At 41.6% G+C, this 17,454-nt stretch overlaps 1 protein-coding gene across 4 annotated transcripts in view; it reads right to left on the bottom strand.

Annotated features, from left to right (window-relative positions):
* Window positions 1-17,186, bottom strand: part of LYST (lysosomal trafficking regulator) — an 80,835-nt gene extending 63,649 nt beyond the window's left edge. The window contains exons 1-3 of one of the 4 annotated variants that reach the window (XM_068676215.1): window positions 17,137-17,186; window positions 1,454-1,538; window positions 237-435 (exon numbers count right to left, since the gene is read on the bottom strand). In XM_068676215.1, coding sequence (XP_068532316.1) covers window positions 237-428 — 192 coding nt within the window. In that variant the 5' untranslated portion in view covers window positions 429-435; window positions 1,454-1,538; window positions 17,137-17,186. The other 3 variants (XM_068676213.1, XM_068676214.1, XM_068676216.1) reach the window with 3 other exon arrangements.
* Between the last annotated feature and the right edge of the window lie 268 nt (window positions 17,187-17,454).

Genomic DNA, 17,454 nt, shown 5'->3' on the forward strand with positions numbered 1-17,454 from the left:
TAACTAATCAGAAGTTTAATAGCCACCAGTATCATCTGGCAAACAGTTATATTAGCTATTTTTTGTTCTTGGTGAAGGACAGAATGTAATTGCAACTTATCCTTCTAAACTTCTAGTCTAATTAATTTGCGCACACACAAGAAGGGCAAGAAAACCAGCACCATAAATACAAGCCAGACAAACCCCTTCAAAACTCAACACAAAAAGGTTTAAAATGAGGTAAGAAAAACTATTACCTGATCAATACTGGAGTTCAATGTGGTCAGCAAAATAAACCCACGGCCTTGAACTAAGTATTGTCCCAGTGCTGCCATATGAGTTTCTTCCTCTTCATCTTCCTTGGCCTCTGCCCTCTGGACCACCGCATTGCACAGTCTATTGACATCCGTCAAAAATTCCCGTGCCAGTGAGTTACTGGCACTGCTCATGTCTGAGCTGTAATTAGAGGGAAGTACAGAAATTAAATAGTGCAGAAAACGCATTCCTTATGGAAAAGACGGGGGGAGAGAATGGTATTTCTTCACAATCTGTCCACTTCCAAAACATGAAGGATTTGTAGGACAGAGGATTCAATATAACAGTATAAGGTAGAAAGGAATAGGAAAGAAACTTTGAGAATTTCAGTGAGACCTTAGCTAACAGCTGATTATTCCAAACACTTGTTCTATAAATCTAATAGGTGAATCCCATGATACACAGCATTCCTTCACATTGCATAAATTAAAGTTAATTACTAAATTTCACTTTAAAAAAAAAGCTGGATGTGAGCTTCAATCTTCATCTGCTTCTAAAATGCATTTAAGCTGAAAAACACAGGGACAGCTATTAAACAGAATTTATAGGAAATGCATTCTTAAATGTTTTATTAAAGACATTATTTTCTACCCTGTTACGTATTCAAGCAATATACACCTTGCTTCAAGGGAAAAAAGAAAAAGTAGTGACTTAAGATGAATGCGGGAGCTTTATAAATATAATGCTTTAGACTTAACCCCAACAGTGTTTCCCCTCAAACAAAATCAACTGAGTGGGTGGCAATCACTATGTACACATCGCTGTAGAAAACTGATCAGATCACTGATGAAGGCAAGACAAAAAAAATCTGTGGTAACTAGAACAACAAGAATATTTAATCCACATAAAACCCACTTAATGAATACCACAGCACATTTAACTCTTCATTTTTATGTAAACAGTTGAAGTAAAATCTTCAAAACTCAAATACTTTCATAACATCCAAGCACAGAACATCCACGAAGGGGGCCAAATGACTTAAGATCATTGAAATGTAGCAGAAAGATTAATACCGCACGATCAGGAAACATTTACATATAAGTAAGAATAAGTTAGGAAAGAACAAGTTTGTGAGTAATAATAGTAGAAACAGCTTCTTTCAGTGGCAAGACTGAATATTTATACACACAACATTCTCAGTAACAGAAAAAATTCTTACCAGAATTACTTCACTAGCTTAATGCATTTATCTTCTCCTTGGAAGGAAAAGTAGATATATTCCAGAAATGCCACCCTTGGTTCACCTGTTTGAAAAGCACAAAAAGCATGATACTTAATAAGCAATTTCTTTATTTTTAGAATGCATTTTATGATAGTTATTTGTAGTTCATGAAAATTCCTTGAGTTTTGAGCTTTAAAACTCTTATGTCTACTTTTACCTTATGACTCTGTATAACCAAAACTCTGTTACAGAGAAACAAACTGGTACATGCAGGGTAAGTTAACATAATAAGGTTCATTAGTTTTGAAAATGTAAAATGTGCTAGGTATTCAAGTTTAAACATCTTCCTCTAGAAGCAGTATCTTTTTCTTTTTTTTTTTTTTAAGTGGTGACTCTCCACATGCATAACACTTTAAGCACTTGCAGCTCTAGATACAAGTGATAGAGAATCCAAATTATGCATTTTCATCAGCACCTGACTGCGCATTAAACCATTTCTTTTTCTTTTGCCTTGACAGATATCCAAATCATTATTACCCTAATCACTGGAAAAGAGGTAGTTAATAGAATTGGAAGAGAACAGTATTGCATATGCTTTACTCCTTGTATCTGTAGAGCCCACTGAAGTAACGTAAGAGTTCTGTCCTCCTTACCCACGCCTGACCACTCTGAGAAGAAATGTCTCATTTCCAACCTAAGCCTCCCCTGGCACAACTCGAGGCCATTCCCTCTAGTCCTATCACTAGTTACCGGCGAGAAGAGGCCAACCCCCAGCTCCCCACACCTTCCTTTCAGGCAGTTGCAGAGAGCAATGAGGCCTCCACTGAGCCTCCTTTTCTCCAGACTAAACAACCCCAGTTCCCTCAGCCGCTCCTCACAGGACTTGTGCTCCAGGCCCTTCACCAGCTTCGTAGCCCTTCTCTGGACATGCTCCAGGGCCTCGATGTCCTTCTACTGAAGGGCCCAAAGCTGAACAGAGCACCTGAGATGCAGCCTCACCAGAGCAGAGTACAGGGGGATGATCACCTCCCTGGCACGGCTGGCTACACCATTTCTGATACAAGCCAGGATGCCGTTGGCCTTCTTGGCCACCTGGGCACACTGCTGGCTCATGTTCAGGCAAGTGTCAGCCAACACCCCCAGATTCTTTTCCTCTGCACAGCTTTCCAGCCACTCTGCCTCAAGCCTTTAGAATTGCATGGGGTTGTTGTGGCCAAAGTGCAGGACACAGCACTTGGCCTTGTTCAATCTGATCCCATTGGCCTCCGCCCATCAATCCAACTTGTCCAGGTCCCACATTGATGTTTAAACTGAACCCAATTTCTATCAGTCTTGACATTTTCAGAAGCTGCAGCTATTACCACAGACATACACAGATGAGCTGTCCAATCACACATTTACTGAAACATCCACAAATTGGGGTGCCAATGCTGAAAGCCAATCTAAACATTAAAACCTCATTCTCTAGAAGTGATTAAGAGACAGAAATGCATTTGCCATCAGTGGGAATGTGAAAGCTCAACACCAAGAAAAGACTGAAAATACATTCAACTATAAAGGTCTCTAGGTGAGTGCTCCAAAATCACTTATAGTCCATATTTCCCATGCCACCCCCCCCAACCCATTCCCCTTAATTCAGGGATAGAAAAGCAAAAAAAAAATAGATTATGGCTGTAGTAATCAGGTGGCAATTAAATGAAAACTTCAGCTTCATCATTATGATTGTGACAGAGTATGCACATTGCACAAAAGACCAGCTTCCCCAGGCAAGCTCATAGTAATTGGCCCACCTTTGAGTGCTTGGAGCAGCACATTTCAACTTAAGCCTCACAGAAAACCATCTTACCCATACAGCCAGTGTTCACAACTCATTGCAACTACAGCAATAATAGCTCAGGCAACTCATGGTTTTTGTGCACCAGACTTTATTAGAAGATGTAAAAGACACTGTTCTCCATATTTCAGTGTCCCTCTTTCAGGAACTTCACTCCCCAGGTTTTCTGCATTGCTTGCGCTGTTCCATTGATTTAGCAAGTTGAAATACTCTAACAAAAGGGTGAATTTTCAACGTCACTATTAAGAGAAAATACTCTTTTGTTAATACCAATAGAAAAAGACATCAAGCATGCCATCTTCATGAAGAATTTCATATACAATTGCTAAGAAAGTAAAATGCTGTCATTCTAAAGCACAGAAAAAAACAGGGCTATCATGCAGGACAAAGCACTTCTGTTTGGAAGGACTCATTTCAACAAGTGCTAGCTGCTTATTTATACCTGTTTCTTTATACCTGTTTCTTTCCCTGCAATTCAGTCCTTAAACAGACTGACAGCACATGTGTCTTTGGAAATGCAGTTTCAGATCACCTCAATGTTCAGCCTGTCTTGAAGGCAAAAAATAAAGCAAAAACAAGAAATAATAAACAAGTTCCCAGAAAAGTTGCATGTACAGAGCCAGCCTTCTTCTCTTTTGTGTTGTTTCCTGACCAGTCATTTAAGCCCTTAAAGCATAGCACTTTTAACACAGACTCACTGAACAACTTGCTTCACTGATGTTGTAACAAAGTAAATGCTCCACAGAGGGTTTTTCTTCTTTCCCCCAAAACCAATAACAAATCCACCCACATCCTAACGTTTCAGCTTGCTTATCACTTTCTCTTTCTGTTGCAGATAGTGGTACTGACACTACATCCTACACAGCATGGCATTTCCTCTTACTCTGAGAAAGTATGCCAACTAACTTGCTCTAAGTAGGAACTACTCTACTACAGTATTTTTGTTTTAAGATGACATCTTTAATTGCTCTGATGTCTGGTAGTATGGAAACAGACACTGTACTAGATACCAGTAGTAAGGTAGTGTCTTAGTTTATCTTTGGACTTCAGAGAGATTGTGTCATCAAAATAAAAAAAATGTACAACACCACAAGAGAACAGCAAGAAGCCTACCAAAATCTTGGTTCCCCAGTGCTGTGTACAATCCTAATGAGACAATTATGGAATATGCAGTGTCATGGCTTCACATGGCTAGCCCTGAAAAAAATCATTGTTAAATTCCATTCCACCCTCTAGAATATGATCCATTTTATTTGGGGTGTTCTTTATGAATAGTAACCATGTCTGAAAGGAGAAAAATCCTCAAGCATTAAAGAGAATAAATCACTTAAGCTATGACTGACCTGATATGCACGTATAATCTCATCCATCTTTATATCATCCTCAATTCAATTCATACCAGTTCTGCCCTCTAGCCCCTTCCTTTGCCAGCTCTCAGGGAATGCACTTCCTATTTACTGTCATGGTATAGATCACTCTACCTGCAACTGAAACTTGTAGTTTCTCCGCACTTGATTTCATTTATACGAAGTTGCTCATCAGCTGAGCATTTTGAAGTATAGGAATGCCTTGTACTTCAGTGAGCTTCATATCTTCAGAAGAAAATATCAAAAGCATTCTTAAAATAATTTAAACCACAATCGAACTTAAAAATAAGACCATTTGTTCAACATTGAATACCAAATCATGAATATACTAACTTAATAGCTAATTCATTAGTGCTGTATAATCTCCAACATCACTACAGTGTGAAGGAATGATGAAAACGCAAAAAAGCTCATGGCCCGGGCTAGTATTCTGCTTGAGAGTGAACTCTGCCTTTGACTTGGCTGTGCTTTCAGCAATATATTGTCCAGAAATATCTGAAAAGTCCAGTAACACAATAAAAAGTACCAATTAACAAATTACTATAGCAACACTGCAATGAAATACTACAGTAAGTCAAATGAAATCAAAATGCTATAACACTAGTTCATAACTACTTTCTGTAACTGCTGTCCAACAGCTACCGCAAGGGTAAGGGACAAGGCAGAAAGTTTGGTGGTGGTCTCCAGTTCACACAAGAGCCTAAATCACTGCTCTGATAAATCCACTTCCTCTTAGGTCTTTCAATTTTTAATATTAATTTTACAGTACTAGCAAAGAACAACAACAGAAAACTACTTCAGTCTCCTGTCTCTTATGAAGTAGATATCAAAACTTGTGCAAATTGTTAGTAACTGCCAGTCTAAAAAGAGCATGCTACTGAGTGCTATCCATACAGCTGCATGGCCTGGCTGGAGTGCCTGAGTAAAGCAAAGTTACATGTACCCGAGGTGCACATGGCATGCATGAGCCACTCGTAAGCCTTTATTTCCTGCAGCCCACTGTTATTTTCAATAAAAGCCATCTTGTATAAAGGGTTATATGCTTTTAGCCCTGTTATACATAGCAGTAAAGAAGTGATAGCCTTGTTTGTAAGAAAAAAATAAACTTACGAGAAATTACTTTATGGGCTATTCAAACAGGAGTAGAACGTTTGGCACAGGCAGCTGTTAATTTGTTTACCTTCTCTTGTTTTCTATTCCAGATAAGAGACAAACGTTGACTAAGCTTTACACAAAAGCATGGCTGTGAGTCCTTTTGAGAACAGGGTACAATGAAGTTGCATTGTCAGGAGGTATGAAAATTAACACTTGGAAAAATGCTATTTATGTAAGTCATTATACAATGCAGTTATTTTTGGCCTCATTCTAAAACTGGAACTGTTTTACTCACTCTGGAATAAAACATATGGGAATGAGTCACTACTGGCCAATAAAAGCTATGTTTACATTGTACTCATTCCATTCAGTAAATAATTGTCCCGGTCTTCTTGCCTCCACTAAGCACTTTCACTTTGTAGAATATGCTTGTGACCTCCTCCATGATTCTAACATTAACATGATTATATTAAAAATGATTTTCAGGTTTACTTTGGAGTTAAACTTTAAATTTAAGCTCTGTTTTTTTTCTTAGCAGGGACAACAGGTATGATGAAGAGCACCAGCATATCACTGACAGAGACGCTAACAGGCTTGTGCAATTGTAACACACACATAACCAGGTTTATTACAGAAACTGTTTATCTTAATAGCAGCAGACACCAAATTTGACCCCTTGGTGGGGAAATGCAAGCAAAGTTTGAAGGTAATGTATTGGAGAAATTAGCATTCTTCCTTTTTTTCTTTTGATATTTGGAACTTTAAACAGGCTAGAATTGAATACCCAACCAGCACTGTCAAAACAGGCTATGCAGCAGGAGCAATATGCAGTCCCTTAAGAAAACAGCACCTGTAATTCAAGCAGCGCATCAACAGAAAACTTGAGAGGCTTCCATTTTCCTGCCTTGTTTTACAAACGCAAGGCAATCAGCCAGAAGTGTAGCTTAAAAACAGGCAGTGAACATTTGCTAACCATCCAACAACACTGATATTCAAAAACAAGAGCAAACAAGTGAAAACAAGACAGCTCAAGTACAGCTCACTCTCAAAACAGACATACCACACAAGGCTCTAGCTCTGCAGAAGACCTCCTGCTTACTCCTTATTTCCAGCCACTTCCTGCTCTCACTTATTAGCTATTTGGGGTGGGGTCACAAAAGCAGACAAACCACTAAAATATATTAAGGCAGCATTGTTCCAGCCATTAAGCTGCACATGAAAAGCAGCTTCATAATATACAGAAGCTATCATAAGACTGCAGGTAGATATCAATTTCCTTGGCATGGTTTGATGCCTGGCAGTCCTTTATTTCATTAAGGACTTCACTAACTGGCTTTCAGTCTTCTGCAAAACCTACTAGACCACTAATATTGCCAAAGAAGTCATTCAGACTCTCTCCCCAGGATAAAGAAAAAAATAAAGAAATGTTTAGTATACTTGGAACAATAATATACAGTCTTCTTCACTAACCAGGGAAAAGCACATCAAGTTCATAACACAATAAACAAGCGTTACTTCAATAAACACTGTAAGGTATGCTGAGATCTTAAGAGCAATAGCCCTGCTGTATACACAAGTGTGTTTGTGCATGTATAATCTTAGCACTGCTGCTTTCACTTGAAGTCAGATGTGTTTGCAGCTCCCTTCTCACTTACGTGGGATGCTCGCCTTGAAACACCACCACAAGACAAAGCCCTACTTCTACAAGCACCTTAAGCCTCCTATAAAATGTAGTCTACTTATGTTCTGCTACCTAGATATTAAAATCAAATTTAAGCAGTGAAGCTCAGTGTTTACACAACCAGGGAATTAGATTTCTACTACTAAGTGGATGTGAAAGCACTTCATCTTACACTGAAAAAAAAGCTCAGAATTTTAGGGAATTACAATATCTGTGCTCTCTGAAAGAGATGGTCCATAAATAAAAATGCTTCTTTTAATATGGAGTCCAGTCAGCTATCCATGTCACAGTGCTTCCTAAATGAGTCATTTCTGTTGTTTAACAGATTTAACAAGGAAAAAGACAATTAAGATCAGACAAATGCTACACTAAATTCAGCCAAACTAAGGAAATGGGCACTTTACAAAATACCTACCACATACGTATAAACAAGTCAGAAAACCTTTAATCAGCACTGTACCTAAGGCTATAGGTACCTAGAGATATATGAAAAGACATTAGATGTCCAGGCAAGTCAACTTCTCAGTTTCAGAAATGTCATTCTTCTGATTTGGATCCAGATCTATGGAACACCACACGATGTGAGGAAGTAAAGACAAACAAAAAGCCTTTCCTTATCCCCAAATCATCATTTGCCATATATTTTCATGCCTTAGTGGTTTAGTGGTGGAGTGGTGTTTTTTTTTTGGGGGGGGGGGGAGAGTAGAGGGAGAGGTTGGTAGTTTCAACAGTTGGGAAAAATTATACTCACAGGTAACTTTGGGCACAAAATTTGTTTCAGATTAAACTCCAGCAAATGCAGTTTAAGTTACTTCTACAAAACTATGCTGGCCAAGTAAGGTATAATCCAGTTTCTTGGATACATTCTGACTTGTAGCGCTCTGTCCAACAAGACTATTTCTAGGATCTCAAAAATCTTCAGCACAATTATTTGTAACAGCACCTCTGAATGAATAATAGAAGCACAAATCAAAATGGTGTAACAGATCAATACACACACAATACTCTTGTTTACATAGAAAAAACACTTTCTTCATGAATTCCTGAAGTACAACTTTACAACACTACTTCCATTCTACAAACTGTAATTTACATCCTTAGCATTTTCGCTGCATACATTTTGCTATGTATCAGTCCCCTGAGCAGAAAACCTACTAATGGCCATGAAAAGCATCAGCTTGTTCTATCAGCTCAAAACAACCGGTTTCTAATTAATTAGCTGCCAGTGACTATAAAAGGATTGTAGCTACAAGCTGCACATAGGGGACTGGAAATCAAGCCAAGAACAACAGTGAGGTATAATAAATTGCTCTAGAGGAGGTTGCACAACCAGGGAGAACCAAAAACAAAAGAGAACTTGGCAAGAAAATAGCAGGTGATAAGGGATCTGGGTCCCCAGAAAGGAAGCCAGCTCACATGCAACCTGAATGCAGACTTGTCCACATACAAGCAATGCACCAGAAATATACAAACTGCATGGTCAGACCTCTAAAATATCACACAAATAGAACTCCAAAGGTTAAAAATCATAACCATTAAAATAAAAAATCTGAAATCCACCATGATGAAACTACTGGGAAACTTCGGATTTCAGCTATTGTCCTAGTCTACTCGTGCCTCCTGTACAAGGGTACGGCAGAGGCCAAGCCTGTTATTCAAACCCAGCCCTCACGTTTTCTAAAGCATGCTAACTTACCCCACTTGTCTTAGTTCCTCCTGTGTGTTAGTTGTCTTCTCTGCCACCACATCTGCAAGCTAACACCTCCTGGAGCACAGGAAACAGCTTCCCATGTCTTCCATGAAATTCCTTGCATAGTTCCTTATAGTACATTTAGTTAATTGTTCTTTGTCAGGGGAGTCATTTTTAAAAACCATCTCATTAAGGCCAATCCAGTGAATTTTGATGCATCACACGCTACTGAAGTGTTCACAGCAGTGAAACACAAACAAGCCTCTTTTAAATAAGATTTAACTCAAGCTACAGCATCTTACCCAACTTGACTGAAGCATTCATGTCATAATTTGTTGTTCATTTTCAAGTCTACTTCCAAAAATCTGCATTATCTGTTTAACTCATAACAGAACTTTTACAAGTAGAGTTTACTATGTTGCTTTAACTTCAACATAGAGTGAATGTTGAACTTCAGACATATGGCACCTGCAAATCTTACTCACACTTAATATTTACTCTTTGGGAAGTACTATAATCTTGGATACTAGGATTAAGTATCAGCTCTCCATTTGTAGAACATATCCAAAACAGATTATATTCACCATCATGTAAGAATGGGGAAAGGAAAATCTGTTGGTAGAAAAGTGACACGCTTTAGTATTTCAGTTTTGTCTTGTCACGGGTTTTCCGCCCATAAAATACCTACCTGACATATATGACCCTTACTTGGAAAAAATACTGGATAAGATTAAGCACCCTTAGTGTAAGATTTTTAGAAGCAATTCGTGTAATGAGGAGCTATGTAAGCTGCCATAATGGAACGGAGCAGTGCAATGCTAACTGTGCTAAAAAGAAGGCATCAGAGATTATTAAGTGATCAGTGCAAGGAAAAATTTTTCTTGCTGAAATTCAGCAGGTTGTGATCAGGTCCTGCCTTGAGCTACAAAGATCTGTATCCTTTTACAAGTTAGAAGATCAGCAACTGTTTCCCCCTTTTGAGTCCAAATGAAATAGTGCTGAGACAGTAAACAGCAAAGAATCCCTCAGCTTATCTGCATATCACAAGTGCTTTGAGACAGCTTCTCAACTCAACATGGAATTTTGTTTAGTCATCAACCAATCTGAAACACCTGGGCATGCAATCTTGGTAAGCCTGCAATCAGGTTAGAGAAGATGAGTCATCTGGCAGATAAAAGTACAGCACTGATGAAAGACAGGTTCCCAAACAACTACCTACACGCAAGTCACGCATTAACACTGTACATAGTATATGCCAAGCATAAGTTATGCTTAGCTTGTGGTTTTATACTAAGCAAAACAGTAACTATAGCCACCTTGTCAGCCACGTTATATGCATTCCAGTTCATTTAATTTTACATATTTCAGACCAGCACATGCAGGTGCTGAGGATAAACATTCCTTAGAGTAGGCACGGTGAACGGTTTTCAGAGATAATCACTGCTACATTAATTGTGTTAAAAACAAGCATGCTTGCAGTCACGGAGACCGGCTAAAATGCTCCAACAAAGAACACTACCATGCTGTTACCAATAGCATGAAAATACTTGAGACAAGCTTGGCTATCACAATTAAAGACAAGAACCTGTTCAGGATCTTATCTCAAGTGCCAGAAGACAATGTTTGTAAGGAGCACATGGTACTACAGAAAGGAACTGAGACATACACCAACGCAAGACAGAACTTATTTAGAAAAATAAACTACAAAAGACTACTAAGTTACTTTAAAAGAAAACCAGAGGATGAAGAACTTCAGTAAAACATTCAGAAGTGAAAAGGCTGAAGTTGTGAGGCTACCAAATAACCCATGTCTGGAACACTTAGTATTAGCAAGTTCTTCACCAAATTAAAAGTTAAACAAATACTCCAAAATGTGTTCTTCCAAGCTTTGTATTTGATAAACACCTCCAAAGAGACAAGAGAACAAGTCTTGACAGCTGTGGTTGCGCAGTGGTGACTAACTTGGAAGATGAAGATTACATTCCACTCTAGCAACAGAAACAGTCTACTACAGAGGTCAAGTCAGAAGTTCAGGACTCCTCCAGCAGAAAGCTCATGGCAATGAGCCCCTGCAAAGCTAACCTGACTTGGAGAAGACCCTCCTGCGTTATTTGGCTGTACGGCAGATACTGTGGTCTCCAGTACAAGCAGGGAAAAATGCTACAGTTGTGACCATATCGCAAGTAACAGAACACACTGCATCTACCTGGAGATGATTTTAAACAACAAATGTCACCTTGACACAAATCAAAGCATGATGTGGAAGACCATGCACGCTTCTCTGTAACCTGTGAGATTATACATTTTGATTGCACCAAAATACCAGAGATGGAAGAGGCAGAAAGTTGAGCAGTATCTTGAGGCACTCTTGCTGAAGCAATGAGTAAAGGCTGTTCCTGAAACTGAAAGCTTGGTAATCAAAGGACTAGAACAAGAAAGCAAAGCACTGAAAATAAACTTTGACATTGTGTCTAAAGTACTCACCAAGAGCAGTTAAATAAGAGAAGATGGTCAATGATCGGAGTTAAAGAGGTCATTAATGTGCAGAAGATACTCTGCTTCTGGGATTTTAAAACTGGTCTGTGAAAATCCATATTTTGAAAAAACGTATGAAATCCATATTTTCCAGTAGTAATCACATGGGGACAAGACAGAGGGTAGCAATTCTGAAGCTAATATAAGAAAACAGCATTTCCCAGAATATTTAGTCTCACACGCTTGTTCCAGTTAAGCTCAGTGTGCCAGCTTCTTTGCAAAGCACAAGCAGCATCAGTTGCTTCTGGGGGCCTGACCCTGTACCTCTCCCAGGCTTTATAACAAAGGGACACGAACTGGCCTGTGAACACCCTTGCCTAACCAGCAAGAGAATCACAGCCAGGAGGAGTCACACAACATGTCACTTCAGGTAACTTTTCTCCACTGGAAACGCAAGTTGGGAACAAATAGGATTTTTGTTTTATTCTTGACATTCAAAAAGCACTCAAAAATTAGTCAAGCACTGCAACAAAGAAACTATAATCAATGATTTCACTTCACTTCGTATAATAATGACTAAGTGTAAAGTTTCCCAATATACCTACTAGCAAATAGACGTATTTAAGAAGACTCTGAAACACTCTAGGAAACCATAAAGCTATTCAAAATACTGAAGACCGTCAAACTTTAACATGTCCCCCAAACTACAGACACCTATTACATGTACAGACAAACAAGACTTTAAACTGTTCTGACAGTTTGGAAAGAGAATGAAGTATGCCAGATGAAAACTAGATGTACAGTGTAGCAGTATTTTTGGTAACCAGATGTCACATGCATTTTCTTTTTTTCTGCAAATGCCAGGGATTTAACAGGACCCTTATAATGAAAGTGACTTTAGTGTTACAAAGTAATTTAAGTTTTTAAAATAGTTTCTAATAAATTTAGACCATCTTCTGGAGCCAAAAACACTCATGTAGAATTTCACCTAGATATCCAGATGTGTAAGTTCTCCTTTGATTTTTCATTATTTGAACTATAAATCTAGAGTGAAACTACACTCTTCTTCCTTAGAACTGAGAGATGCAGCTAATGCAAAAGTACAAATGTACATCAGGTAGCTTACACATTAGGTTTTATAGTATGACACTTTTGTTTCATTTTCACTAAAGCAAGCCATAAGAACATTTGCCCTTAACTTGAGGTTAGGATTGTTAGCCTCTTTCATCTTCCATTAGAAATAGGACAGGAAATTGATACTTTTTTTATACATTAAGTCTATTTCAGTATCAATTACTGACTCAGAAAGCTACACAAAGCAACTCCTGAAATATAACAAAAGTTTGTTGTACTTATATTGATTCCTGCAATCCTACAAATTCACGAAAATATTTCCTTAAATCTTAATATTTTCCTTGCTAATTCACTTTTTTCCAGAATTATGACACCAACTATTCATCCCTTCACAGTGCCATTTCTATCAGTCATTCCTCATCTGGTTAGTATAGTAAGACTTAACATTAGTGTTGATTACCAAGGTTAACAGATCTAGTTAGATGTTTTTGCCATTCATCCACCTCGAGAACATAAATCTTCAGGAGATGAGTCCACAATACTAGAGAGGAATGCATAAAGCAAGTCCTTTGCTGAAATAGAATTGTACAAAATGAGAAGTTTTAATGCGAGCACTACCTGACAATTCCCTTTGACATTTTACCTTCCCAGTTTTCTCTTAGGAAAGCAGACAGGTTTCTTTCTACAGCTAGAAGCCCAAAGAACCAGGTGCCCACCCACTCTTTGTGCTTCATGCACACGTACTTTCCCTCAAAGCATGGTGATGCATGTAACTGCAGTCAAGAAGCTCACCTGGGGGTGGAGGAAAAGAGGGAAAAGAATAAGTAAGTGTGGGGATTAACTGAGGTTGTTAGAATGACTGAGCAACCACCTGACACACACAGCCCTGCAGACAACAGCCTTCCAGCACCGCTCACTGCTTTTGCCCCCACATCTCCACCACCCCACGCTCCAGGTTATCAAAGCGCAGGCCAGTTCTTTCACAGGGCACCAGGAAGTGATTCTTGGAGTGCCTCCACTCCACGTGGCTCAAAGCGCTGTTCAAACAAGAGCTGCAGACTTCTGGGGCTTGCCTCCTCCAGAGAACTACACAAGTTCAAAAGTACAGAAGACAACGGTTTTAGTGCTTACGTACCACATCGCCTGTGCAAAATCACACCCACAGTAGCAGCAGACAGTAGTGAGCTATGTACAGGGAGGCCGAGGGCCAAGAAGTCTGAGAAGCAGAGCACACACAGAAGATGACAGATGAAACATGCAGTGGTGACTTCAAAAGACCTACTGTAACTTCAATACCCAGGAACCAAAATGCAACAGCTGGTTCAGCAGGTATCAAGAAATAGTACTATTCCAGGACTCCACTGCATGAACTACAGCATTCAACCCCTTCTTCAACACACAGAAGCTGATTGTGTTAAATTGTTCTGCTTTGCACTCACCCTCAGCGTTGGATTTGAGCTGTCTACCTGCAGAGCACAGCACTCTACAAGTCACACTAGCAAGACCCTTGACTCTACCCTAATAGTTAGTACCAAAGCCTAGCTTCCCAGAAAGATGGGATTCTGATCAGACCCCAGGCTGCAAGCATAAGCCATTAGAGCTGACAGTTATAGCAAGAAAAACCTCTTCCACCAGGACTCCATATGACATGCTTTTCCCTTTTCCCTTCCCCTTCACACATCCAGCATCGCTTCTGCACACTGTTTTATCTGGAGGCAAGACAATCACTAATGAACTAATTTCAACATGTCACTGAAAGGCATGCTGAAACGCAGCATCTGAATGAGAAGTGAAGGAGAAAAAAAAAAGTCTCAATCTACAAAACACCACAGTGCTATATTGGTTCCTCTTGAGTTACCTCAGCAGCTGAAGCAGATATCCTGCTCAGTCTAAGGGGGAGCCCCCACTTCCTGAGGAGCAGCTCCCTGCTAGCGAGGCATGGCTATTCCTGCCCAGCAATCCTTCCTCTCCTCTTCCACCAGCACTGCTGGCCCGCTCAGTTTCTTGATGCAATTCATTTGTACAGGTTTGCAGAAAGCTTTTTTTCCCCAGCTGGTTTATTTTTGTGTTGGATCACCACGCAAAGGTCAGCTACTGTCAGAAAAGGGGAGAAGGTGAGAGGCAGATCCTTCCACAGCAGCAACAAGCTGCTTGATCAGCTCAGGCAAACCAGAACCACAAAAGAAAAGTGCCCAGAAATCCTTCTCCCTGATCTTGACACAATTTAGAACAGGTTTATCTCCTTCGGAACAGTGGTATTGCAGGAGCTGATAGCTCTCATGATACCCACTCAATTACTTGATCCTATCTCATCTTCATCATACAACAGTGTGCAAGAGTGACTGACACTCGTAACTATCTCCAACTGGAAAAGGTAAAATGTAACCACAGGCATATACAGAAACCTCCCTCCCTGCATACTACAATCCTTTTAAAACATTAATTTTATTTTTTTTTTTTAAGGAACACCTTGAAGATGACCCAAATTAACAATATCCAGTAGTGACATCCCACGCAGCAGCTGGTACAGTTCTCCACTGAGGAAGCCCACAGAGCCTGAAGCCTCCTCAGAGAAGGATAAAACAGACCTTGGTGGGGGCTAATGACAGCTGTTTACTCCAATGAACCTTAATTTGTCTGCAGAAGGCAAGTGAGAGCATTTTCAGCAGCAAGTGCTTCCTGGTACAACAGAATCCTCTTACAACATAATCTTTTCACCCTGTTTTCCCTCAGCTCCCTTCTACCCACAGAAGACAGGAACCATTTTTTGCTTCAGAATTCCTCTACATGCAATATTACCTTATATGAAAGGATTGTTATGACAATGGCAAAATTCTTCCAATACACAGGGGTCCTAAGTCTCTGCACAAGCTACAAAGGCGTACGGTTGTACATTAATAAGGATGCACCATGGACTATTAAAGAAACCACTGACAAATTCAGAACTGGTAACTGCCTGAAGCATCTGTTAATATTCATACTGCTTGTGTGTGCTCTTTGAGCTCAACTCCAAAGAAAGCTGAATAAAAGCAGCAACATACTTTTCTTAAGTGTTAAGGATGTACAGTTTCTCTTTCCTAATGTTTACGTATCAAGTGTTTCACTTTCCAACACTGCTACTGTTCAAAGTGCTTACAGTCTCTTCTTACTGCCCAGAACAGCACTACAAACTGATACAGAGGCACCTGAGAAGCCTACACAGGACTGAGAGAAACAAGAAGCAAGAAGCAGCATTTAAGAATCCTTATTAAATGGTTGCTGAACTAACAGAAAAGTCTTACTACAATTATTCAACGTTTTAAAGATAGAAGGGGTCTCTGGGTAAAGTAACACTGATGGTAGAGGGAGAGCAGGAAGGAGTGACATTAAACAAGCTCCTCTGAAGAAATCCATATGCAGCCTTATGAACTGAGTGACTACTGACTTCCTGAGGTCTCACCTACTTTTAAATTTGGTTTTCAAAGTACAGCACTGATAGCTATTTGCCTCTACCTTGCAAGAATCTCTGCTTAAAACATGAGGAAAACAGAAGAGAATTAGAACACTGTATGAAAAGGCTAATTTCTTCTCAGCTGTAACATCTGAAAGCCTTCTCATTCTTCCTTCTCATGGTATTTTAGATGCCCAACAGAAACTCTCAGAGCCACCGAGCAGCAAATCTCCCAAGGTACCTAAACGGATGCTTTATTCTTTGCACTGTCGGCGATTATCTGTCAGCCCACAGTTAAAGAAAAAAACTTGTGCTTTGCTGACCCCTGTAAGGGCTCCTTACAGACATCATCTCCTGTCCAAGCAAGCAACCCCAACCAGACCACATCAACAGACATACCTCTACTGCCGGTATCTCCTCCAGAAAGGGCTCACCGTTCCAGACATCCCTCCCCTGCTGCAGCGCCAAAGACCACGACACACCTGCCTCAAACACAGCTCCTCGCTGCTCCTACGCCCAGGGCTACCCCAGCGCCCCGCGGGCAGCGCCAGGAGCCTGCTGCGGACACGGGGCTGCGCCACTGCCCCCGACTTTCCCCGGCTGCTTCCACGGGGCCGTTAAACGGCCGCCCCCGGAGCCACCGTGAGGGCGGGGCGGCCGCCGGGCCCCGGGCTGGCCCCGCCTCTCTCGCGCGGCCCGGCCCGGGGCGGCCCCTCCCGGGAGCCCCTCAGCGGGCACTGCAGGGCCCCGCCCGCGCCGCCGCCGCCGCCGCCGCCTCTTCCGCCTCCCGGGCCCAGCGGCGCCGCGGCCTGCGCCCGCCGAGCCCTCCGCACCCCGAGGCGGCGCTGCCCGCTCTCCGCCACCTCCCTTACCCGCTCGTCGCTCCGGCAGAGCCGCGGCGCCCGCCTGGCCGCGCCGCTCTTATCCCGCCGCCGGCCTCCCGGCAGCCCATGGCGGGAGGGCCCGGCCCGGCCCCGCCGCGCCGCCCGCCCCCGTCGCCATGGCAACGCCCGCCCCGCCCCGCCCCGCCCCACCTGACGCCGCCGCTCCCGCTCCGCCGCCACCGGCGCGCGGAAGAGAGGAGGGGGGGGGGGGGAGGGGGCGGTGTCACGCGCGCGCGCCAGAGCCAATCGGCGGCGCCGCCTGGGTGACCGGCGGGGAGGGGAGGTGCGAAAACACGAGGGGCGGGGCTTGCGGGTAAGCCACGCCCACTACCCCCATAGGCCACGCCCATCATCCCTTAGGCCACGCCCATCATCCCTTAGGCCACGCCCATTACCCATTAGGCCACGCCCCCCGTGGTGCCCCAGTTGGTTCCATAGTGCTGGGGTCACGGTGCCCACAGGGGTTAC

This window comes from Anas acuta, chromosome 3 (assembly GCF_963932015.1).
Source record: "Anas acuta chromosome 3, bAnaAcu1.1, whole genome shotgun sequence".
Classification (NCBI taxonomy): Eukaryota; Metazoa; Chordata; class Aves; order Anseriformes; family Anatidae; genus Anas; species Anas acuta.